Consider the following 26,008-nt stretch of genomic DNA (forward strand, 5'->3'; position numbering starts at 1 on the left):
CCTCTGTCACCTGGCCCCTCCATTTTTCCCTATCCAGCATTTCCCCTCTCTGCCTGAGGCCTGCTCTGCAATCCATATCCATCCATGCCCATCTGTCCCCTCCATTCATCCCTATCCAGCAATTCCCTTCTCCCTGAGTCCTGCCCTTCCAATCCATGCCCATCCATGCTCATCTGTCACCTGGCCCCTCCATTTTTCCCTATCCAGCAATTGCCCTCTCTCCCTGAGGCCTGCCCTGCAATCCATTTCCATCCATGCCCATCTGTCCCCTCTATTCATCCCTATCCAGCAATTTCCCTCTCTCCCTGAGTCCTGCCCTCCCAATCCATGCCCATCCATGCTCCTCTGTCCCCTGCCCCCTCCATTCATCCCTTTCCAGCAATTGCCCTCTCTTCCTGAGCCCTGCCATCCCAATCCATGCCCATCCATGCTCCTCTGTCCCCTGCCGCCTCCATTCATCCTTTTGCAGCAAGTCCCCTGTCTCCCTTTCATGACCCCCCCTTGCATCCATGCTCCTCTCTCTCCCATGTCCCAGCCTGGGCCGCCCTCTTCTTCCCCCCCCCCCCCCCCCCCCCCCCCCCTTCGCATCCATGCTGTCGTTTCTCCCCTGCCCTCCCGCTCCCATTGTTGTTCTTTAGTGGCCACCCTCTTCTCTCCCCCCAACATGGTTGTTTTGTTTTTTTTTTTTCTTGTTTTCAAATTTACCTCCGTGCCGGTTACGGCAGCGAAGCGTCAGGGAAGGAGGCGGCGCTCCCGACGTCTAGGTTTCCCTTCGCTGTGTTCCGCCTTCTTTTGACGTCATCCTTGACGTCAGAAGAAGGCGGAACACAGCGAAGGGAAGGCTAGACGTCGGGAGCGCCGCCTCCTTCCCTGACGCTTCGCTGCCGAGCGTTGCGATTGGTTGAGTGTCATTGCTCCGCCCTCGACGTCATCACGTTTGACGCGTGGGCGGGGCAGACACAATGCGATCTCACCCCCTTCACTTTAGAATGTTGGCTAACAGAGGCTTCATTAGAACGTTGGAGGTGCGTTTTATATAGAGAGATATTTCATAACAATGGGCCAAATTTTAGAAATGATACCGAAACCTCAGTGCCAAAAAAAACCCCATGCTAAGTGCCCTTTATAGAATAGCGCTTAACACTGGGATCCTTACCTAACTTTAGGTACGAGGACTTACACCAACTAACACCAGTAGAAATCCTCACACCTAAATTAGACACAGATAACAATGCATGCCCCGATCTGCCCATGACCCTCCAGTGGCCACATCCTCTTTTTCAAGCTGCAAGTAAAATTTATGCACAGATCCCAGTGCATAAATATGTGCGTGTACATTTAAATTAATCACAATTAGCACCAATAATTGATTAGGGCCCAATTATCAGCGCTAACTGGCTAGGGTTCTAGATCAGTTCCCACCTGGGCAGTTACCACCCACCAATTTCCATCTGGACAATTCCCACCTAGGACAATTCCCACTGAACCAATTCCCACCACACCATGGAGGACAATTCCCACCCATAACCCAAAAAACACACTAGGACAAATAATATCCCTCCCTTTTCTCTTCCACATCATTTGGGAGGCCGCTACACCCTCACCCCCTCCACAACATTACCTTTTACACATCCCTTTCCCCTTCCAGACATGCAGTTCATGTGGGGGCAATGCCCCCCACACCTCCCAAACTAGGTTTGAACCTAATTCATGTTTAATCTGGGATCTAAATGTCATAAATAAATAAGTAAATAAATAAATACAAAGTGCAGTTCATGTGGGGGGGGGGGGGGGGGGGAGGCAATGCCCCCCCCCCCACACCCCAAACTAGGTTTCAACCTAATGAGGCACGCTGATTACAATTTATAAGAAATTACTACTCTACCTATGAAAAGTTATTCCATTGTTATATGTCCTCTGTGTACATCCGTATGCTGCTCTAGCCTTGTTTCAGACGCTGTTAAAAAAAAAAAACACTGCCAGGACTTATGGGACCTGATACAAGAAAGAAGCTACAGGCTAGAGAGGGTGGAAAATGTCCGGAGGGGAAAAGTCCTTGATGAGAATTGTCGCCTTAAGTGGAAATTGTCCCGGTGGGAATTGTCCCTGGGGGAATTGATGGGTGGGAACTGTCCGGGTGGGAACTTGCTCGCCCAAATTTGTGTGTGCAATTCTGAATGCCATATATAGAATTTGGGAAAAGATGTGCATGGTTCAGGGCCTTTTATCTTGGTTTTTGTGTTACTTAAATCTGACCTCGGTGAATGAGCTCTCCCACACGATCACCTCCTCATAGATGATAAATTCCTGCCCTGGTGGAGCATAAGGGTTATAACTTCCAACAATGTCATTACTCCTCGTCCCATCAGGTAGATAGGTTAAGCTTATAATGTCGTATCCAATAGCGAAGTCACCGTTATCAAAAAAGACTTCCTCACCCAGAGCGTTCTGAAAGTGGAGGTTCTTCATATAATGATGAAATTAATGAAAAAAGGGAAACATTTTTTAGTGAAACTAAGAGATACACTCCTAATGTCAAGCACATGGAATCAGCTCCTGATTGTACGAAGGGCTTTCATTTTGAAGCAGCTCCCAAACAGTGACATTTGTTTAATGTAACTTTGAAATGAAACAACAGAGAAAACCTACGTAGGACAAGGTGGTCAATATGCATTTAATTTCCTAATATGTACAAATATGAGGAATGTGCACAGCAAAAATTTTCAATTTAATTCCTCTTTGGACTTTTAATCATTTGCATTATTAAAGTAACTAGGAAAGTAATTTTTGCACTCTACTAGTGAGATTTTCCATTTTTTTTTTTCAAATTCCTTTCTACTTGTTGCTCATCTTTCATAGATGCAACACTATTTTAAGGGGCCCTTTTACAAAGCATTCGTAAGCTTATCGCATGCTAACTCAGGACTACCACTGGCCCAATGCAGCCGGCGGTGGTAGTTTTTGTTTGATCGTGCGCCATTTCTGGCGCTCTAGACAATTATTTTTTTTATAGTGTGGCGCTAACCCAGCAGTAATTGTACACTGCCCAGTTACCGCAGGAGCGTTTACCACCACCCATTAAGGTGACGGTAAGTGCAAGAGTTATCTTGCCGCATGGCCATTTTTTTGTGAGGGGGGGGGGGAAGCTTTTTACCCACTGCAGTAAAAAGGGCCCTGGTGTGCAGGAAAAATGGGCCCCACCACTACCGCAGGGCCTTTTTTCCCACAGCTTAGTAAAACAACCCCTATCAGGCTCATTTTCGAAAGAGAAAGACACCCATCTTTCGACACAGTTGTGGGTAGTGGGGTTTGTGGGGGGTTGGGGGGCTCAGCAGACAAGGTAAGGGAGCTATGTTCCTGGGAGCATTTTATGAAGTCCACTGCAGTGCCCCCTAGGGTGCCTGGTTGGTGTCCTGGCATGTCAGGGGGACCAGTGCACTACAAATGCTGGCTCCTCCCACGACCAAAGGGCTTGCATTTGGTCATTTCTGAGATGGGTGTCCTTGGCTTCCATTGTCGCCAAAAATCAGAAACGACCAAGTCTAGGGATGATCATCTCTAAGGACAACCAAAATTTCAAGATTTGGGCGTCCCCAATCGTATTATTGAAACGACAGATGGACATCCATCTTGTTTCGATAATACGGGTTTCTCCACCCATCCAACAGGATGTTTTGCGAGGACGTCCTCAAAACTTGGGCGTCTCTTTCGATTATGCCCCTCCAAGTCTTTAAGATGATCCCATGGAACAAGAAATGGGGCAAAGGGCAGTAACAATTGCACGAAGCCCCTATCAAAGGGGCAAAGAGGCAGAAAGAGTGAAATGAAGAACCCAAGGCACAGAAACAGGGTCAGGGCAACACCAACGACAGCAGGCCACTGGAAGAGGGTTAACGTGTCACCAGCACTGGCAGTGCTTCTGATATACTTGGAACATGTGATTTATTCCAATAGATGTTTAAATCAAAATGCCTCCATAGATCTGATGTTTTGTGATACTTCCTCTCTGCCTTTCTTTTTTTTTTGGGGGGGGGGGGGTGGCTTCCAGATGCATCATTCTTATTTCTCCAATACTTGTTCTACCTGTGGTAGGTTCTACTTTAACACTTAACACTTAAGCAGCCACATTTTGTAGACCATCGTCAACTAAGGCATTTGCAAATCGGCTGACATACATACTGGCTACAAATTTTTATCGTCATTATATTACACATCAGTGTTATATTTCGTAAAAGCCTATATAGTTCTATGCGGATAATAAAAACAATAGACTGAATCACAACTCGAGAATTACAGCTTTAGCAACATTAATTAGAAAAATCAGCTCACATGTTTACTAAATAAGAACGCTTTTAATTATTTTATAAACTGTAAATAATCATGCAATGCCCAAATTGAAGTAGGAAGGGAATTCCAAATTGAAGCAGCCTAATAAGACAAGGATGTAGACAACTGTCTAATAGATTTAACTACAACCATCTTCTGTATTGAGGTGGTTGTTGTATTGCTACCTTGATTGGTTGTATGTTCTTTGCAATTTACTTCCTTTCTGGTTTGGTGATGAGTGGTCTTGTGTGAATTGTTTTGTGTATCTGAAATTTTGGCGCTCTTTTCTTCCCTTTGATTTAGTCTGTATGTTGTTTTGGCCTGCCTACCAGTAATGGCGATATAGAAAGTAAAAAAAAAACTTTAAATATCTGATGCTTCTAATGGAAATCCCTGAAATAGGAATCAATCAGAATCTGTATCAGCCAGAAGCTGCTCCATACCATTCTCAGCAGGGAATAGAGGGCCTCTTATTCTGCTCTGTTGGCTTTACTGTAAACTCTATTGTCTCCTGTACCCTGACCCTAACTTGCTTCTTCCTTCCTTCACCTCTCTGTAGAGATTGGAGAGAAAACTCATCTTTCATAGCTGTACTAGATTTTTCAGATGTGGATACTTTCTTCTTCAGAACAATCTCTTAGGCTTGACTAGTCATCTGCTGTAGATTGTAGACCATTTTCTTTGTTCTTCACTGCTAAGTCTGCTGCTTACCTTAGATCTCTCGTTAATAGTATCAGCTGAGTTTCCTCCTCTACTTCTACTGCCATTTTCATGCTTAACCTTCTCGAGCACTGCAATTTAATCAGATTAGATTGAAGGCTCTTTGGAGTAAGGATGTGTCTGACAGCACTGTGCACTAACTTTAGGTCTGTACTACAGTGTGTGATCACTCCCTTGTTTGATTACTGTAACGCATTGTATGTTGGGTTACCTCTAGGTAAGATCCATCCTTTACAATTTACTTGTTTGCTCATAGATACTTCTCACTTGGTTTAATGAGCTGCACAGGTCACCCATCCACTGGAGAATCAAGTTTAAAATCTTGTTGCTAATTTTTAAGGCTTTAATCAACGATGTGCCAGTTTCTGTGGCTAGTTCTTTGAAGTTTTATCAGCCTGCTCACGCATTGCATTCTTCAGATAAACTTTTGCTTGACATTCTTTCCTTTCATTATATTAAGCTGAGTACCATTCAACTATTTTTTATATTGAGGGTATGAGGCAGTGAACTTTGTTGCCCTTTAATTTAAGAGGTATGACTTTACTTCTTCGATTCCGTAAACATTTGAAGGCTTTCCTTTTTGCTCAAGCTTTTTTGGTAGTTTAAAGCTGTGTGTTTAAGCTCCTTATTGTTTTAGAGACGGATTTGTTTTGGTCAAGAAACTTCTATTGCATATGTGTGTTTATGTCTTCCTTTAAAATTATATTATGTATGTTCTGCTGTGATCTGCTGAGAGTTGTACAATCGTGTGGACTAGACATTTTTAAAATAAATTAAATAAATCAATTATTGGTAGATCTTCAGCAATAATGTATAGTACTAGTAATACCAGATGACTGGTATTACTAGCATTCTCGAAAGAGAAGGACGCACATCTTTCGACACAAATCGCAAGATGGGCATCCTTCTCACAGGGTCACCCAAATCGGCATAATCGAAAGCCGATTTTGGGCATCCCCAACTGCTTTCCGTCGCAAGGATGACCAAAGTTCACGGGGGCGTGTTGGAGGCATAGCAAAGGTGTGACTTGGGCGTGCCCAACATATGGGTGTCCTCGACCCATAATGGAAAAAAAAGGGTGTCCCTGATGAGCACTTGCACAACTTTACCTGGTCCTGTTTTTCTTATGACCAAGGCACAAAAAGGTGCCTGAACTGACCAGATGACCACCAGAGGGAATCGGGGATGACCTCCCCTTACTCCTCTAGTGGTCACTAACCCCCTCAAAAACAGCTTTAAAAATATTTTTTGCCAGCCTCAAATTTCATACTCAGGTCCATCGCAGCAGTTTGCAGGTCCCTGGAGCTGTTTTAGTGGGTGCAGTGCACTTCAGGCAGGCGGACCCAGGCCCATCCCTCCCCCCCCCCACCTGTTACACTTGTGGTGGTAAATGCAAGCCCTCCAAAACCCACCTGAAACCCACTGTACTCGCATCTAGGTGCCCCCCTTCACTCGTAAGGGCTTTGGTAGTGGTGCACAGTTGGGGGTAGTGGGTTTTGGGGGGGGGTTGGAGGGGTTCAGCACTCAAGGTAAGGGAGCTATGTACCTGGGAGCAATTTCTGAAGTCCATGCAGGCTACTCCCACAACCAAAGGGCTTGCATTTGGTCATTTCTGAGATGGGTGTCCTTGGTTTCCATTATTGCCGAAAATCAGAAATGACCAAGTCTAGGGACCACCATCTCTAAGGATGACCTAAATGTCAAGATTTGGGCGTCCCCGACCATATTATCGAAACAAAAGATGGACGTCCATCTTGTTTTGATAATACGGGTTTCCCCACCCCTTCACCAGGACATTTTGCGAGGACGTCCTCAGCAAAACTTGGGCGTCCTTTTCGATTATGCCCCTCGGTGTGTCCTATTTATAGTGTAGTTGAGTTTCCTTTCTCTATGTTGTCTCTTCAGTCTCTGGATCCAGGAAGTAAGATATTTTTAAAATAGTTCTTTGTTTCTGGCACGTATGTTCGCCACTTGATCTTTGGACTCTTTCAGCAAACGTCCAAAAGTGGATTTAGATATCATATCGAAAATGCCCTCTCCCATGTCTGTTTGAAAGACAGCTTTCACCAGGTGGATCATCGGTGAGACACAAGCAGAGCTTTCACTTACAGTACATACGTAGCTTAAAGAATACTTTGTAAATTACATAGGGTGTCTTTTACTAAGGTGCACTCATGTTTTTGGCATGCACTAAAATTGTGGGCGCACTAAACATTAGAGATGCCTATGCATTCCTATGGGCGTTTCCAACATTTAGCGCGCCTACAATTTTAGCACACACTTAAAACGTGAGCACGCCTTAGTAAGATGCCCATAGTTTCCTCTTGTACTTAAGTGTCTGCACTTGCAGAAGCTCTATGGCTGGTATAAATGTGAGCAACTAAATTTTAGGCATGTTGATAGCTGGTTATGATCATATTCTACAATGGAACCTAGGTTCCTTACCACACACCCTTTCAGCTTCTAATTGGAAGCTCCCAGTTATAGAATTGATCCCATTGGCACATTTATTACATCTTATAAATTACCAACTAGTGGAGAAGATGCCACATACGCGGGTGGAATTAGCACTCATTTCGGTTCACAATTAGACACCTGGGCTAGCAATCTTTAAAACACCATAAAACCTTACAGAGAAGTGCATAACCATGGGTAGGACTGAACACGGGCCGTGTTCTAGCAGCAATGGCTGCTTCAGGAGTCCACAGTATACAGATCTCAGGAAAAACTAAATTAGATCTTTCCCTTAATGAAATGTATAATTGTAACATACATCAAAAAAGTCAAGCAGCATTTGTCTTCCACTGACTGGGCAGAAGAATCTGATGCCTAAACACAGGCCGTGTCGAGTCCTGCCCATGGTTATGCACTTCTCCATATGGTTTTATATATATATATTTTATTAAAGTCTTTTAAGAAACATTTTGGCTATACCCTGGTCTCTGGCCATCTCCACTGTTGGTTTGCTGCTGTTTCATTTGTGGGGATTGCTCCCTCTTCCTTATGTTTTGTTATTTCCCATTGAGGGTCATGTCAAGGCTCATAATGTTAGAGCCATGGCTACCTCAGTAGCCCACTTGAGGTCACATCTCATTACTGCCGTTTCGAGCAGGCAGTCCTGAAGAATTTGTTCGGTGTCTAGAATTCAACTCCACCCCTCTTAGACCCAGTTTTCTTTAGTTCAGGGCTATACTTTGATAGCTAGCATATAAATATTTTCAGGTTAATTGACTTCCAGACTTCAATGTTTCAAGTACCTATTGTCCTAGAATTGTTGTTTTCAGTGAGCCTGGTAGTTAGGGATTCCCAGTTGTGAGAATATGAAGGCTTGCTTGTCCTTGGAGAAAGTAGTTACTTACCTGTAGCAAGTGTTCTCTGTGGACAGCAGGTCAAGTAATCTCACATACCCTCCCACCTCCCCTTGGAATTGAATTCTTTAGCTATTGTATATGACTGAGGGACCCGCGCTTATGTGACTGGCGGAAAAGCACCAGAGCATGCACAGTGGAATGCTACTAGAAAGTTCTTAGATTCACTAGCGTTCCTACTGGGCTCTGTTGGACCCAGTAGTAAGAATACTTGGCCTACTGTCCTTGGAGAACACCTGCTATAGGTGATTAACTTTGCTGTCTCAGATCAGCCCTGGAACTCTTTTCAAAAATCAGCATTACATTGGCCACCATCCAATCTTCAGGTACTACAGACGATTCTAACAACAGGTTACTGTGGATCGGCAATTTCATGTTTTTCTTTCAGTGCCCAGGGTGTATACAGTCCAGGTGGTTTTCTACTTTGCCATGGGCTGCTTCACAAGCTTTCTTTGTGATGTACCTGAAAATATTATTACTATGAGTTTTTGCCTCTGTTGCAAATTTCTCATCATATTCTCTTTTAGCCTTCTTTATCAATGTTTTGCATCTAAATTGCCAGAGTTTATGTTCCTTCTTACTTTCTTCAGATCCTTTCTCCATTTTTTGAAAGATATTCTTTTGATTCTAATAGCATCTTTCACTTTATTTTTTAATTATACTGGCTGTCATTGCCTCTTCTTTCTGCCTTTTAAATACATCTCCTATACATATATTGTGCTGCCTAGTTGAGTAGCTGCCATTGAGAGCTCGTTCTTGATCATTAGCTGATTTCTATATATGTTTCTTTTATTTTTTTTTTCCAAAAGATTTTGGACTTCTGCAAAGTAATTTTGAAATCTAGCATCTTTCTCTCTGATCCTCTCTGTCTCAGTGCAAAAAAGTAATGGTGGCCGGCGCTGCTTTCTTTTTCTTTCCTAATTAGGCGCTGGTGACATCATTATCCGTGGAGTGGTGTAGAATGGGTATATGTGAATTGATTTTTCAATCTTTCAAAAGGTGCAAAGACCAGGGGACACTCAATAAAATTACATGCAAATACTTTTCAAACAAATAGAAGGAAATATTTTATCACTCAATGAATAGTTAAGCTCTGGAACTCAGTGCCAGAGGATGTGGTAACAGTGGTTAGCATATCCTAGTTTAAAAAAGGTTTGGAAAGCTTCTGGAGAAAAAGTCTATAGCCTTTTATCGAGACAGACATGGGGGAAGCCACAGCTTGCCCTGGGATTGGTAGCATGGAATGTTGCTACTATTTGGGTTTCTGCCAGGTACTTATAACTTGGATTGGCCACTGTTGGAAACAGGATACTAGGCTAGATGGACTATTGGTCTGACCCAGTATAACTATCAGTGGCGTAGCCGAGGGTGGGCCTGGATGGGCCCAAGCCTACCCACTTTGGACTCAGGCCCACCCAATAACAGCACACCTATGATGTGGCTGGCAGGGATCCCCAAGCCCCACCAGCCAAAAACTCCCAACAACTGTCCCTCTTGCATACCTTGTATATAGCAGATCTTCACCTGCAGCGAGCAGCGACTAATACATACTGCTCACACCAGCCCCACAGCCTTCCCTCTGATGTATTCTCATCTATGCGGAAATAGGAAGTTGCATCAGAGGGAAGGGTGTGGGGCCAACATGAGCAGTGTGTATTAGTTGCTGCTCGCTGCCGGTGAAAATCTGCTATTTAAAAGGTATGCGGGGGGAGAATGTATGACAGACCATATGGTATGCAGGTGAGAAAGAGAGAGACCAAATCACTTGTGGGACAAACTGGAGTTCTTATGCCCACCCATCTTGGGCCCAGGCCCACCCAAAATTGTGTGTCTGGCTACTCCCTGATAACTATTCTTATGAAATTTGAGGGAAAGATCATGGGCATAGGCTTACTTAGCTGCTTATCAAATAGGGGTTTTTTTTGTTTTGTTTTTTCATGATTGCTGAAGTGCCTTGTTCTCCTGTCTTCTCCTTCTCACAAACAGGCTCCAATTTGTCTGGCTCTCTCCTGTCATGTTCCCTGCTTGCACGGGGTATGGGCATCTGAGGATATAGTGGCCATCTTGGATTTGGGCAGGGCAGCCATCTCAGAGGTGGGCGTCTTAGGACAGGGCTGCCATCTTGGAGTTGGGCAGCCTCAGGAAGGAAGCCCATATTTGGGCTTGAGGGCGTCTCCGGTTGGGGCAGCCATCTTGAAGACAGCTGTGCATGTTTGGGCCTGATTCCTGTCCTATTTAAAGCCCTGCCACCAGTCCTTTCATGCTTCAGCTTCTATTCAGTTTCCTGGGTAGTTGTAGTGCTTCTGGTTTTGCTACTATTTGCTGCCTGGTATTGACCTCTGCCTGATCCTGGACTTGCTACTGCTTGCTGCCTGGTATTGACCTCTGCCTGGTCCTGGACTTGCTACAGTTTGCTGCCTGGTATTGACCTCTGCCCGATCCTGGACTTTATTATTATTATTAGCAGACTTGCTACAGTTTGCTGCCTGGTATTGACCTCTGCCTGATCCTGGACTTGCTACTGTTTGCTGCCTGGTATTGACCTCTGCCTGATCCTGGACTTGCTACTGCTTGCTGCCTGGTATTGACCTCTGCCTGATTCTGGACTTGCTACTGTTTGCTGCCTGGTAGTGACCTCTGCCTGATCCTGGATTTGCTACTGTTTGCAGGTGGAGGGGGCGCGACGCAATGCGACCTTGGGTGGGGGGGGCCAGGGGCGGGCCTTGTCCCGGGCCCGGCCTCGGCGGCCCTGGATGGGGCTGCCATCATGGCATTGGGCAGCCTCAGGAAGGAAGCCCATATTTGGGCTTGAGGGCTTCTCCGGTTGGAGCAGTTTCCTGGGTAGTTGCAGTGCTTCTGGTTTTGCTACTATTTGCTTCCTGGTATTGCCCTCTGCCTGATCCTGGACTTGCTACTGCTTGCTGCCTGGTATTGACCTCTGCCTGGTCCTGAACATGCTACTGTTTGCTGCCTGGTATTAACCTCTGCCTGATCCTGGACTTGCTACTGTTTGCTGCCTGGTATTGACCTCTGCCTGATCCTGGACTTGCTACTGTTTGCTGCCTGGTATTGACCTCTGTCTGATCCTGGATTTGCTACTGTTTGCTGCCTGGCCCTGCTGTTGCCCATTGCTTGGCTGTGCCCCGTGGACTTTGTTCTGGACTCAGTTCTCTGCTGTTTGCTTCCCACACCTGGGGGCTCAACCCCTGGGGAACGGAGGGGGGCACAGGGGGAACTCGGATTTGGCCGACAACCCGGCGAGGAATCCTCCTCCCTCGCGCACAAGGGCTCACATCTCCGCTGGGCAAGCCTGACACTCTCCCATCCTCTGGCCTGTGTTTGAGCTGAAAATAAGTGCAACAGATAAGGATTTGGTTCAAACTAGCGCCTCAGTATCTAGATCGTTTAAAGGTATAGAAAGTGAAAATGACCTAATTTCTTTCATTTTAACAGTTGTCCAAAAAGTAAAGGCACGTTCTGAACAAATTAACTAGAGCTGCAGATTTATTACAGTTTTGCACTGCGATTGAAGTGTTATTTTAGTCGTAATTAAAAAAATAATAATCATGGCTATGAAAATTAATCATCCCATGTATCTCCGCTAGGGATCATAATCTTCTACTCGCTTAAATCGCTTTGAATATCAGGCTCTCATTTTTAAAAAGACATACACCTAAGCCTTGAAGCCTATTTTGAAATGTAAAAAATTATATCAACATTTTCCCTGCAGAGGAAGCCAAATTATCAAAGTTTTCTTGTGTAAGATCCTCATATTTGAAAAGCAGGTAGGTGTCAACATTCAACATTATTTACCTGGGTGACTTTGCATATCAACTCTGATGGCAATATCTGGTTAGTGCCAGGTCAGTCCAGGAGCAGAATCGAGACAGACCTGGAAGTTATCCAGTCACCTGTAATATTTGGTTCTTGTACCCAGATAACTAACTGATCACGCTTAACCACATATAATACTGTCTTAACTATGCCTGGTTAGTTATCGGAGCACCACCCTCCTCCGAGCAAGAGGGTGCACAGAGCAGATGTGAGGCTGTCACTGTGCCGGTCCCCTGCCCTGGAACAGGAAGTTGACATCAGAGGAGGCAGGAGATGGGCAGAGTCGACAGCTGTGCGCCTGCTCCATGCATCCCCTTTCTGCCCGCCCCACCACCCCACCCTTGGTATGTTACAGGACACATAAAACTTCTGGCAGCCTACAAACTCCTGGAAATTCAATGCTAGATTGCCTGGCACTGAATACCCATGTCTAGTTCAGGCACAACAGTCAACATTAAAATAAAACAACCCTGACAGCTGCGGATAAATACTACTCCTATAGTTTTTCTATGTGCTTTACATTTCACTTTTATCTTTGCAATTAGGTGCATATCTCTGAGGGTGAGCAGGAAGCATCTGTGTGAGTATACAGACTTCACTGCATCCTGCTTCCTTGTTTCTGAAAAGAACATTACTCTAACAAAGGATATTACCTTCCATGGCAAAAATTCCAAAATGCTCTCACTTTCTCCACTCCCCAGGATGGTATTTCCAGAACCAGAGGTAAACACATCATGCAGTGCATGTGCCAGGCCATACACAGCGTTATATACATTATAACTGTTCCCAGAGTTTATGATGTCACAGTGTAGGAGGTAGGCAGATGTTTCATTATTGCTACAGGATCTTTGGATGCTCTTGGGGCACTGGTTGTTACACAGGTCTTTCCACCACATTGCTATGAATGAATCGTTTGGAAAAATGTCAGGATTCACCTCACGGACAAATTTGTGAAAGCTTGGAATAGTCTTCGTTGTGACAGCAAAAGCTAAGGTGTTTTTCCTATCAATATTGTATGAGGGTAAGACAAATAACCATTTGGCTGTGATGATCCAGACTTTTCCAAGTGGTTCCAAAATGGCTGTATATTTTATCAGCTCTGTGTTATCTGTATTACAATACAAAATAATCACTTTAGTTGAAGATGTACGGATGGTTTTGGAAATAGCCTCCAAATCATGAAGTAGTATCGATTTGAACTGACTGAAGGTTTCTATAAATTCAATGCAACCTCCACTCTCCTCAATCCCTTCTTTCAGGATCTGCACACCCTTCATACTGTTTTCATCATCAGATGCAAAGATACCAACCCAAGTCCAGTCAAAATGTTTCAGTAACCTGACTATTCCAGCACAGAGGTGCAGTTCAGTGGGGACAGTTCGATAGAAATAAGGAAACTTAATGGTGTCGCTCATGACAAGATTCCCTGAGGAGTAGCTGATCTGTTGAGAATAAAATATTGAATTCATCACCATTTTGTCATGAAAAGTTCACATCCATTCACATATCAAATGTTTTGAACATAATTATACTATAGAGAGTGGAGGAGAAAAAGCACTGGTGACAAAGCTAACTGGTATGACATATCAGAAAAGCTGTACTAAGCTTTCAGGGAGAGATGGCAGAGAAAAAGGTGGCTGTACACAGGAAATATTTCTGGTTTTTTTTTCTTTTTCATTCATTTTCATTTCATATTACAGTTGCTTCTTTTCCTTAAAGCCAATCCAAGAAAACAAACAACAACAACAATAATAAAAGAATAATGAAACAGAAGGAAAGAAAATCTCTGACTTCACCTAAGTGACCTCTGTCACTGGGGTCAATGAAATTCTTAACAAAAGCCCCACCCTGAGATCTTCCTCCAGCCCCTCTATTTATTCATTTCTTGTAAATATAGGCGCGATCAGAGTGTAACAAGAGCCACGATGACGTCGTGAGTGGATGCTCGAGTAGGAGCTCCATCTGTGACCGCATTTAGGGGCCCTGCTGCAGATAACTTGAGCTAAGCCTTAGTAAAGACCCCCCCTTACCCGACTTATGATAGGGAAAAGGAGAGGGAAGACTAAGCAGTTGCCCCCACTGCCGGGTGAACCCTGCTGGATTATTTCAGAGTACCTGAATACTCAGGGTTACTTTCTTCTTTGACAGTGCCACTGAAAACTGGCAGCGATGCAAGCAGGGTTTCTCTCAGCCCTGCTTCCAGGCCACACCACCACAACCTGGAAATTCTCTGCTAGCTGGTATTAAGGTGGACCTGGAGGAAGGAGCTTTTCCGTCTGGCATAGGCGCCCGGTATAAGAAGCTTGGGGAGGCTATGCCTCCCCAGCCACAGCAGGATGGATCAGCTGTTTCTATAGAAATGCTAAATAGTAGTAGCAGTAGTTCTCCAGCGAGTCCCTGCTCTGGGGGGTTTAAATAGCAGCAGCTGTGTTTAACCAGTTGTAATTTGATTACCTTACTGCTGGGAGAGCAGAGCAGGGAGGTTGGCTGGAGGTGTCCTGGGTTGCCAGGGAGATATTTAACTAGGATGAATTCCTGCACATGAGCACTTCATACCAAAGAGACTTGCACTGACCCCTGAAATTTTAAAACTGCTAAAAATAAGTTTTAAAAGTATTTGCATTAAATCTAATTGCAGAATTTAGGTGCTAGGAAGTGGGATTGGTATGCTATGTACTCAAATTTGCTCAAGCCATATGCAAATTAGTCTGTTTTTGGGAGGTTCTCATTTGCATATTTATGGGTAAAAATTGTTGGAAATGTTTACAGCCTTAATGTTAGGGCATGGCTCTGATCAAACTTGTGAAGTTTGATCCAAAAACGAAGGGTTTAGCTAGTGTTTTTGACTAAAAATTCCCATTAGAGTGTCTGTATGTTAATCTGCATTCAAATAGAGCTCTCTGATTGGATGAGCAGCTCCTGTTAGAAAATCTGCCTGGGAACAGAGAGGAGAAGAGAGGAGAGAATCAATGGGTGGGTGTGGATGGTTGGAGGGGGGCATGGGAGAGGAGAGAATCAATGGGTGGGTATGGATGGCTGGAAGAGGGGGGCAGGGGAGTGAAGAGAATCGCTGGGTGGGTGTGGATGGCTGGAGGGGGGGCAGGGGAGATGAGAGTTGCTGGACATGGATGGAGGAGAGAGAAGGGAGAGAGAAGAAATGCTGGACATGGATGGAGGGGAGGGAAGCGTGAGGAAGGAGATGAGATGAGGGAAAAGGAAGAGAGAAAAACTGCACATGGATGAAGAAAATAGGCAGAAGTTGGATCCACTGGACAGTCAAGTCTGCGGAGGACCCAGCTTTTACTTACAGATGTAGGACAAGAAGTGAAGAAGAAAGGCAGAAAGTAAAGAAATAAATGGAAAGGAAGCCCTGGAAACAGAGTTAAGAGGACAGATAGCAGCAGAATTGGATGCTGGGCCAGCATGATCAGAAAAACAAAGTCACCAGACAACAAAGGTAGAAAAGATCATTTTATTTTATTTATAGTGTTTGGAATATGTCCTCTTTGAGAATCAGGTGCTCAACATTAAATGTTTATATTTATTTATTTACTTATGTATGGCATTTTATCCCACATTAAACATGAATTAGGATGTTTTGTGGCTCTACATGAGAATTGTGATATTATTATCCTTGTTTCATATTGTTGACAGTCTGCATTTTCCGTATGGGTGGTATATTGGTGTATTAGGTTCTGCCCAGTGTAATATTTATGGTACAGTAAGGTTCTGAGTGTGTTTTTGCACAAAGTTGTGCATAGTGTTTTGTAGTTGAGCGATTGTGGTTAGTATATGCTTTGAGCAACCACTTTATTCTTTGACATATGATGCATATCTAATATCTAAATTTAATAAAAGGTATTAATTGTGACTTTTATTTTTATTTATTTATTTTTTCTGTGTGTTATCAGACAATTATGGATTTAAGCTCCACCCCTGGCCCCAACCCATAACCCTGCCCCCTTTAGCCTCCCCAAACAGTTGGGCCACTGACCGCCTATGCCGTCTGGGATTCCGCAGGAGGGCTTCCTCCCCTGGTGTAATTTCTGGCTCTTTCTCATTGCAGCAGCAATTACAACAACAAACTGTGAGTAGGGAGCCTGATGTGGGGGAAGGAGCATGTATTGAAATGTCTATACGCAAATGCCAGGAGCCTGAGACATAAGATGAGAGAGCTGGAGTACATTGCACACAATGAAAAATTGGATATTATTGGCATCTCTGAGAACTGGTGGAAGGAAAATAACCAATGGGACACAGTCATACCGGGCTACAAATTATATCGTAGTGATAGGGTGGATAGGATAGGAGGAAGGGTAGCACTGTATGTAAATGAGAACCTTGTCTCAGATAGGCTGCAGGAGACAAAACCCCTATTGGAATCTTTGTGGATTGAAATTCCACGTGAAAAGGGGAAAAGGACGTTGATAGGAATGTACTACCGACCGCCTGGCCAGGACGAGCGGCCGGACACAGCAATGTCAAAGGAAATTAGGGAAGCGAATAAATTGGGCAATGTAATATTAATAGGTGACTTCAATTATCCACATATAGACTGGGTTAATGTAACATCGGTACATGCTAGGGAGGTGAAATTTCTTGATGAAATCATGGACAGCTTCATGGAACAGCTGGTTCAGGAGCCCACAAGAGAAGGAAAAATACTAGATTTAGTCATTACTGGAGCTCATGATCTGGTGCGGGGGGTAGCGGTGTGAGGGCCGCTTGATAACAGTGATCATAATATGATCAGTTTTGATATTGGCATTGAAGTAAGTGAACTTAGGAAATCAAATACACTAGCGTTTAACTTTAGAAAAGGTGATTACGACAAAATGAGAAAAACGGTGAAAAAAAGACTGAAAGGTGCAGCTCGCAGGGTAAAAAACTTGCATCAGGCGTGGATGCTGTTTAAAAACACCATCCTGGAAGTACAGGGCAAATATATTCTGCGTATTAGAAAAAGGGGAAAAAAGACCAAACGTCAGCCGGCGTGGCTAAACAGTAAGGTAAAGGAAGTCATTAGAACCAAAAAACAATCATTCAGAAAGTGGAGAAGAGAACCGACTAAAGGTAACAAGATAAAACATAAGGAATGCCAAGCCAAATGGAAAGCGGAGATAAGGAGGGCAAAAAAGGACTTTGAGAAAAACTTAGCGTTAGAAGCGAAAATACATAGTAAAACTTTTTTTAGATACATTAAAAGCAGGAAGCCGGCTAAAGAATTGGTTGGGCCACTGGATGAAAATGGTGTTAAAGGGGCGATCAGGGACGACCGAGCCGTAGCGGAGAAATTAAATGAATTCTTTACCTCGGTCTTCACCGAGGAGGATTTGGGAGGGACACCGGTGCCGGCGAGTCAGAGAAACTAAATGAATTCTCTATAAACTTGGAGGATGTAATGGGTCAGTTCTGCAAACTGAAGAGTAGTAAATCACCAGGACCTGATGGTATTCATCCCAGAGTATTAATAGAACTGAAGAATGAACTTGTAGAGCTACTGTTAGTAATATGCAATCTATCCCTAAAATTAAGTGTGGTACCAGAAGACTGGAGGGTAGCCAATGTTACACCGATTTTTAAAAAAGGTTCCAGAGGAGATCCGGGAAATTACAGACCGGTGAGTCTGACGTCGGTACCGGGCAAAATGGTAGAGGCTATTATCAAGAATAAAATTACAGAGCACGTACAAAAACATGGGCTGATGAGAAAACGTCAGCACGGATTTAGTGAAGGGAAGTCTTGCCTCACCAATCTACTGCATTTTTTTGAGGGAGTGAGCAAACAGAAACGTTCAAATCGGTATAATCGAAAGCTGATTTTAGACGTCCCCAACTGCTTTCCGTCACAGGGACGGCCAAAATTCACGGGGCCGTGTCTGAGGTGTAGCGAAGGCGGGACTTGGGCGTGCCTAGATGTCCTTGACCCATAATCGAAAAAAAAACAAGGACGTCCCTGACGAACACATGCGTGACTTTACCTGGTCATGTTTTTCTTAAGAGCAAGGCACAAAAAGGTGCCCAAAATGACCAGATGACCACCGGAGGGAATCGAGGATGACCTCCCCTTACTCCCCCAGTGGTCACTAACCCACTCCCACCCTCAAAAAACATCTTTCAAAATATGTCCTTCCAACCTCTATGCCAGCCTCAGATGTCATACTCAGGTCCATCACAGCAGTATGCGGGTCCCAGGGGCAGTTTTAGTGGAGGAAACAGCAAGCCCTCCAAAACCCACCACAAACCCACTGTACCCACATCTAGGTGCCCCCCCTTCACTGGTAAGGGCTATGGTAGTGGTGTACAGTTGGGGGTAGTGGGTTTTGGGGGGGGGGTTGGGGGGCTCAGCATACACGGTAAGGGAGCTAAGTACCTGGGAGCAATTTGTGAAGTCCACTGCAGTGTCCCCTAGGGTGCCCGGTTCGTGTCCTGGCATGTGAGGGGGACCAGTGCTCTACAAATGCTGGCTCCTCCCATGACCAAATGGTTTGCATTTAGTTGTTAGTGAGACAGACGTCCTTGGTTTCGATTATCGCTGAAAATCAGAAACGACCAAGTCTAGGGACGACCATCTCTAAGGACGACCAAATTTCAGGATTGGGTGTCCCTGACTGTATTATCGAAACAAAAGATGACTGTCCATCTTGTTTCGAAAATACGGGTTTCCCCGCCCCTGGATGGGGACGTTTTGCGAGGACGTCCTCATCAAAAGTTGGATGTCCCTTTCAAAAATGCCCCTCACTGTCACCTTTAGCTAACTACTTGATGATACCTGGAGTCATACAAAGAGAAGATAATCAAAATGCTAATTTAACAGATTTCTTGGAGTCATCATCTTTGGAATTTGTTACTCAACATACCACTTTACTAGCAATTTTTGCCTTGGAACCAAACAGATAGAACTGAAAAATGAACTTGCAGAGTTATTGTTAGTAATATGTAATTTATCCTTAAAATTGAACGTGGTACCAGAAAATTGGAGGGTGGCCAATGTAACGCCGAATTTTAAAAAAGGTTCCAGAGGAGATCTAGGAAATTATAGACCGGTGAGTCTGACATCGGTGCCGGGCAAAATGGTAGAGACCAGGGGCATAGCTACGTGGGGCCATGGGAGCCTGGGCGCCCATAGATTTGCCCCTGGACCCCCCTGCCGATGACTCTCTCGACCCCCCCCCCCCCGCTTCGTTCTGTTTCTGTGAGTCTGATGTCCTGCACATACAACGTGCAGGATGTCAAACTAGAATGACGCCTTGCATGGGATTGAGAAGAAGAGGACCTCGGCTAGTGGGGGTCCCCTGCCAGCAAAGGTAGGCAACGGGTTGCCGGCGGGAAGGGGGGTCGAGAGGGTCGGCAGCGGGGAGGGGTAAAAGTTGGTGGCGGGGGGTTCGGCAATGGCAGGGGGGTCAAAGTTGGTGGGGGGGGGGTTCGGCAATGGCAGGGGGGTCAAAGTTGGTGGGGGGGGTTCGGCAATGGCAGGGGGGTCAAAGTTGGTGGGGAGGGTTCAGCAATGGTGGGGGGTTGGCGGCACCGGGGGGGGGGGGGACTAAAATGTGCCCCCTCATCTCAGGCTCTGGACCCCCCTCCCGCTGAAGTCTGGCTACGCCCCTGGTAGAGACTACTATAAAGAACAAAATTACAGAGCATATTCAAAAGCATGGATTAATGAGACAAAGTCATCATGGATTTAGTGAAGGGAAATCTTGCCTCACCAATCTACTACATTTCTTTGAAGGGGTGAACAAACATGTGGATAAAGGTGAGCCGGTTGATATTATGTATCTGGATTTTCAGAAGGCATTTGACAAAGTACCTCATGAAAGACTCCAGAAGATATTGGAGAGTCATGGGATAGGAGGTAGTGTTCTACTGTGGATTATAAACTGTTTAAAAGATAGAAAACAGAGTAGGGTTAAATGGTCAGTATTCTCAATGGAGAAGGGTAGTTAGTGGGGTCTGTGCTGGGACCGCTGCTTTTTAACATATTTATAAATGACCTAGATATGGGAGTAACTAGTGAAGTAATTACATTTGCTGATGCCACAAAGTTATTCAAAGTTGTAATTTTTCACAATCCTAACGCGATTTAAGTCGTTAAATCGCGGGAGGATTGTGAAAAATTACAAGAGGACCTTACAAGACTGGGAGACTGAGCGTCTAAATGGCAGATGACATTTAATGTGAGCAAGTGCAAAGTGATGTATGTGGGAAAGAGGAACCCGAATTATAGCTACGTCATGCAAGGTTCCATGCTGCGGCTAAGAAAGCAAATAGAATGCAGTGGCGTTCCTAGGTCGGCTGCCACCAGGGGCAGGTCGCCGCTGCACACACTCCCAGGTGCCGCAGTGTCCGTCCCCCCAGGGTGCAGCATGACACCTCCCCCGGTGCAATGACACACCCCAGCGCATCAACCCCACCCCAGCCCCCCCCCCCCCCCCCGGTGCATTCTTAGCTGCTGGGAGCAGCTGCATGGCTGTCGGCTCCACTGGCTCCCTCTGCCCCGGAACAGGAAATAACCTGTTTCGGGGCAGAGGGAGCAGGGAACCAGCGGAGTCGACAGGCGTGCGGCTTCTCTCTGCACCCCTCCAGCAGCGTGCACCTGGGACGGACCGCCCCCACCGCCCCGTCCTTGCTATGCCACTGATAGAATGTTAGGTATTATTAGGAAAGGAATGGAAAATAAAAATGAGGATGTCATAATGCCTTTGTATTGCACCATGGTGTGACCGCACCTCGAATATTGTGTTCCATTCTTTTCGCCGCATCTAAAAAAAGATATAGTGGAATTAAAAAAGGTGCAGAGGAGGGCGACGAAAATGATAAAGGGAATGGGGCGACTTCCCTATAAGGAAAGGCTAAAGCAGCTAGGACTCTTCAGCTTGAAGAAAAGGCGGCTTAAGGGAGATATGATAGAGGTCTATAAAATAATGAGTGGAATGGAACGGGTAGATGTGGAGAGTCTGTTTACACTTTCCAAAAATACTGGGACTAGGGGGCATGCGATGAAGCTACAATGTAGTAAATTTAAAACGAATCGGAGAAAATATTTCTTCACTCAACGTGTAATTAAACTTTGGAATTCGTTGCCAGAGAATGTGGTAATGACGGTTAGCTTAGCGGAATTTAAAAAAGGTTTGGACAGCTTCCTAAAGGAAAAGTCCATAGACCATTATTAAATGATCTTGGGGAAAATCCACTATTTCTGGGATAAGCAGTATAGAATGTTTTGTACTTTTTTGGGATCTTGCCAGGTATTTGTGACCTAGACAGGCCACTGTTGGAAACAGGATGCTGGGCTTGATGGACCTTTGGTCTTTCCCAGTATGGCAATACTTATGTACTTTTATTCTGAAGTTATATTTTCGATATATGAATTGTGATTTCTTGGGGTCAAAGTTAAGAATGTTTCCTGATTTATCTAGGAATACCCAGAGGAGATGCAAGGTCTGGGTATGTGTTTTTTGTTTTGGTTTCCTTGTGCTTGCTGTTTCACTTTTCAAAATAATTCCTGTCTTTACTGACCCTAAGCAATTATTAGAATTTATGTTTTCTAAAGCGGAAACAAAGGTTCAGACATAAATCCCACAGTTCTAGGTGCATTGTTATGCCGAATGAGGATTGTTCCTGATATTGGCATATATTCTGGTAATTAATTTTTTTTCCTTTATCTTAATTTCTTGGCTCAGTTACCTAATAATTGTGGACTAAAGATTACAAAGTTTTCATGATATATGATGATATATATTTTTCCTTTTCTGTTGTTTTCCTTTATTTCCTTAGTTGCATTGTTATAATGTGATTATAATATTTTGAAAATTGATAAATAATTTGTTTTTTAAATGAAGGAATGATCTAGATTTTCTATCTCAAAATTGCCAGAGAACTTGAAGGTGGATGGAAGTTTTATATACAGTAGGTCGGCTAACTCCTGCTTTGATCTAGGAAACAGGGCTGCTGAGATGTGCACCTGTGTTTTATAACTATTGCAGCAGGAATTACACCTGTCTCAGTCCATCCCCAACATATGCTTGACCAGGCAAAACATACATTCATAGAAATTTAGAGGTCCTGTTACTCGACTACATTGATACCAGTAGAGGGTGGTGCTTCAATATTATGTTTTCAATCACTAGTGACAGGCAGGCTTTCTGGACGTCTGCAGAACTTTCCTGTTCCTCTTTATTGAAAATGTGATAGTGAAACAGCACCCCCCACTGGCAGGACTGTAGATGGAGGACTCCCGCTCAGCTTAGAGGGAACTGTGTGCTTTTACTAAGCTATGGGAATACATGGGCTTAGCTGGCCATAGCTAGGTTTTTCCCATGAGTGAAGATCATTTTCACCACAGCCGTAAAAATGGGCTTTAAGTATTTTTTGTATTAATGGCCATGTGCCATTAGACCACGGCTATTAAACATTTCTTACCACATGAGCTCTTATCACCCAGGGGCATAGCCAGACTTCACAGAAACAGAACAAAGCCTTGCAGATCAGCAACGCAGCCGCGCCGGAGAAGAGGACCTCGGCTGGCGGGGGTTGGGGTCCCCTGCCAGCAAAGGTACCCGATGGCAGCGGGTTGGCAGTGGGAGGAGGGTCGAGAGGGTCGTCGGCAGGGGGGGCCAGGGCCAAATCTAGGGGCGCCCATGGCCCTACATAGCTACGCCCCTGTTATTGCCACCTGTGTTCCTGTACGAACTAGTTAGCACACGGTAATGTAGCTACGTTAACTGATTAGTGCAGGAATGCCCACTGTCTACCCCCTTGCACACCCCCTCAAAAAATGTTTAAATAGTTTTTGCGCATTGTTAGTATACGCAAATTTGGCAGTTACCACAGGACGCCTGAGCACATCACGTGGTACAACATTTTAAGCTACATTACTGCCAAACACAGTTTAATAAAAGGGTGTCTTAGGCACAGAGATTTGTATTTGTACATTTCCAATCTTTGGGAGTAATTCTACAAGGCATCACCAATTGATTACATCAAGGTCTGTAAATAATTGTAGTCTAGTCATTGACGCAAATGAATGACTTCTTATAGAATAGCGACTAACAGAAATGTACAAGCTGTGATTTTTTAGTGCATTTATTGTAGTGGGTATGCGCATGGTGCAATCAGGTGCAAATCGTCATTGATCCTGTGAAGTGTATTTTTTTACCATATTAACAGGATCAATGACGATTTGCACCTGATTGCTAGAAAACTAGTGATCAAACAGTTTTGTTGCATTAATTCTGAAAATCCTTCACAACATAAAATAATATGTACAAAGAGTGGATTTGTGCTTGGGATGGGTTTAGAGGTATAGACATATGAATATTCCCGCACAGCTATAAATACAACTGTCCCGATCTATTTGAACATCCATACATAGGCATCTATACCAGCTAGAGGGCTGGCATTAGTGATTGCGTCTTAAGGGCTATATTCTATAAATGGCGCCTAAAAATCAGCACCAAACTCCCCCCACCCCCCGGATAAGTGGTATACTATAAGCCGCACCTAAAGTTCAGCGCAGTTTATAGAATAACGCATAAGCGGAGAGGTTGCATGTAAACTTAGGCACCACCATTTGAACCAATGAAAACACAGTGCAAATGCACATGCCTAAATTTACCCATATTTTATAATTATGCATAAAACTCCTCCCCAAAATGTCCATGCTCTTCCCATTTCTGTGTCCCCTTTTTCAGGCGGTGTGTAAATTTTAGGCACGGATCCTGCACCAAAATTTACGCATGTAAGCCCCAATTAAATCTAATTAGTGCCGGCTCATTATTCTATTAAATTGCGTGCACAGATCGGGGGCACGCCTAAATTTGCATTCACTATTTTAGCAGCTTTTATTGAATCAGGGGATAAATGTGTGCATATTGTAAGCTATATAACTATAAGTAGAATATCTGAATATCAGGGAATTTTTGATGGCGGTCACTTAAGCTCAAAGAGTCAGAGAGTTTCAGGCTCTAGTAACTGATCCACCCTATATAAGTTTCTTCGCACCCATCTAACTTTCTTCCTAAGGTCGTGTTGGAGTTCCATCTTATTCAGTCAATCGTTCTACCAACATTTTTCCCAAAGCCTCATGCCCATCCTAGTGAAAGTACACTAGTCTAGACACCTTGGAGTGCAAGTGAGCCTTGGCCTTCTATCTGGAGCAGAATAAAGCCCATAAACAGTCCACCAAGCTTTTTGTTTCTTTTGACCCAAACATGATGGGGGCAGTCATCGGTAAATGCACTTTATTCACTTACCCCCAGACTGGGCTGACTCTGGAGGGTTATGTCATGGATCGCGGTGTCACAGCCATGGCTACATCGGTAGACCAATTAAGATCAGCCTCCACTGAGGATATTTGCAAGACAGTGATGTAGTCTTCAGTCCACACATTCACATCTCATTACTGCTTTGAACAGAAAACCTGACATGATGGTAGGTTGGTCAGACGGTCCTGCAAAATTTGTTTGGTGTCTAGCATTCAACTCCACCCTTTTAGGCCCATTTGCCTCTGTTTCTTACTGCACCTTCACAACAGCTAAGTTAAGTTAAGGTTGATTGTTTTTTTTTTTGAGTTAACCTTGCCATTGCAAATCTCTATTCTCTTATTGTTGATGTTTTCGGTGAGTCCAAGAAAAACAGCAGATGCTGCTGCAATATAGAGGACCATCCACCATCAGATGGAGATTATATATAGACTTATGTTCAATTGGGCAAATATTGAAAAGTGTTATAACCCCTGATGAAAGCTAATGCTGAAACGTGGCCAAAGAGGGTTATTCTTCAACAAAAATGTGTTTGAGAACTCTCAGTTGTTTCCTTCTTTCCTGGACCACCTCTGCTATTTCTCTTGGACTTGACGTTTGTGCAGATGTTTTTAGTGAGCCTGGTAGCTAGGGATTCCCACATGTGAGAATGGATATCCTGTTTGTCCTTGGAGAAAGCGAAGATACTCATCTGTAGCAAGTATTCTCCGAGGTCAGCAGGACATGTATTCTCACATACCCTCCCTCCTCCCCAAAAGTTGTATTCTTTTAGCTATATTACAGTACTGATGATCCTGTGCTTGCAAATGAGCGGTGGGGCACTGCCAAAAGCATCTTAAAGTCATATTATGGTGGGCAGCATCTGCACCTGGGCTCCGTCGGAGAATACGTGTCCTGCTTTCCTCAGAGGACACCTTCTACAGGTGAGTAACTTTGCTTTTCACCAGAGGCAATGAAGTGTGAAGTGAATTACTGAAAGTCACAAGTATTGTTGTGGGGGGAGGATAGGATTTGAACCCTGACTTCCCTGGCACTCAGCCCACTGCTCTAATGAGTAAATATTTGCCCCAGTGATTATTTTCTTCCATGCGTTTCTTTTTACAACTTTTTGACTGTAAATCACCATTTGAATTCTGTAGCTTGTCACACTTAAGGGTGAGGGGTTAATAATTTGGTTTAATTTTTCTGCTTAAGGAAAGTTTATAGAAGAGGGTATGAAGTAAAATCAAGATATTCCCTGACCTGTGGGTAGTGGTATATCCTGGACAGGCTGGAAAACTCACTCGATTTCTCAGCTGGAAGACCTTCAATGACAGCACCAGTGGTCCAGATGTTTTGCAGCTGTAATTTGGGATCCCAGCATCCATTCATGACAATATATTCATGGCAGCTCTATACATGAAGAATAAATTGTTGCAGTGCTGTAGCGAGGGTGGCTAACAACCGGGGTGGTTTGCCGCTGCGCACCCCCCCCCCCCCCGGGTGCAGCACGGCGCAC

The 26,008-nt window shown here is 44.4% G+C and overlaps 1 protein-coding gene across 1 annotated transcript in view; it reads right to left on the bottom strand.

The window, feature by feature from the left end:
• The window catches only part of LOC115464740 (vomeronasal type-2 receptor 26-like), an 80,856-nt gene that overhangs the window by 9,504 nt on the left and 45,344 nt on the right, over positions 1-26,008 (bottom strand). The window contains exons 4-5 of the mRNA XM_030195095.1: positions 12,901-13,690; positions 2,257-2,480 (exon numbers count right to left, since the gene is read on the bottom strand). Coding sequence (XP_030050955.1) covers positions 2,257-2,480; positions 12,901-13,690 — 1,014 coding nt within the window. The remainder of the gene's footprint in view (positions 1-2,256; positions 2,481-12,900; positions 13,691-26,008) is intronic.

Source organism: Microcaecilia unicolor, chromosome 3 (genome assembly GCF_901765095.1).
Source record: "Microcaecilia unicolor chromosome 3, aMicUni1.1, whole genome shotgun sequence".
NCBI classification, from domain to species: Eukaryota; Metazoa; Chordata; class Amphibia; order Gymnophiona; family Siphonopidae; genus Microcaecilia; species Microcaecilia unicolor.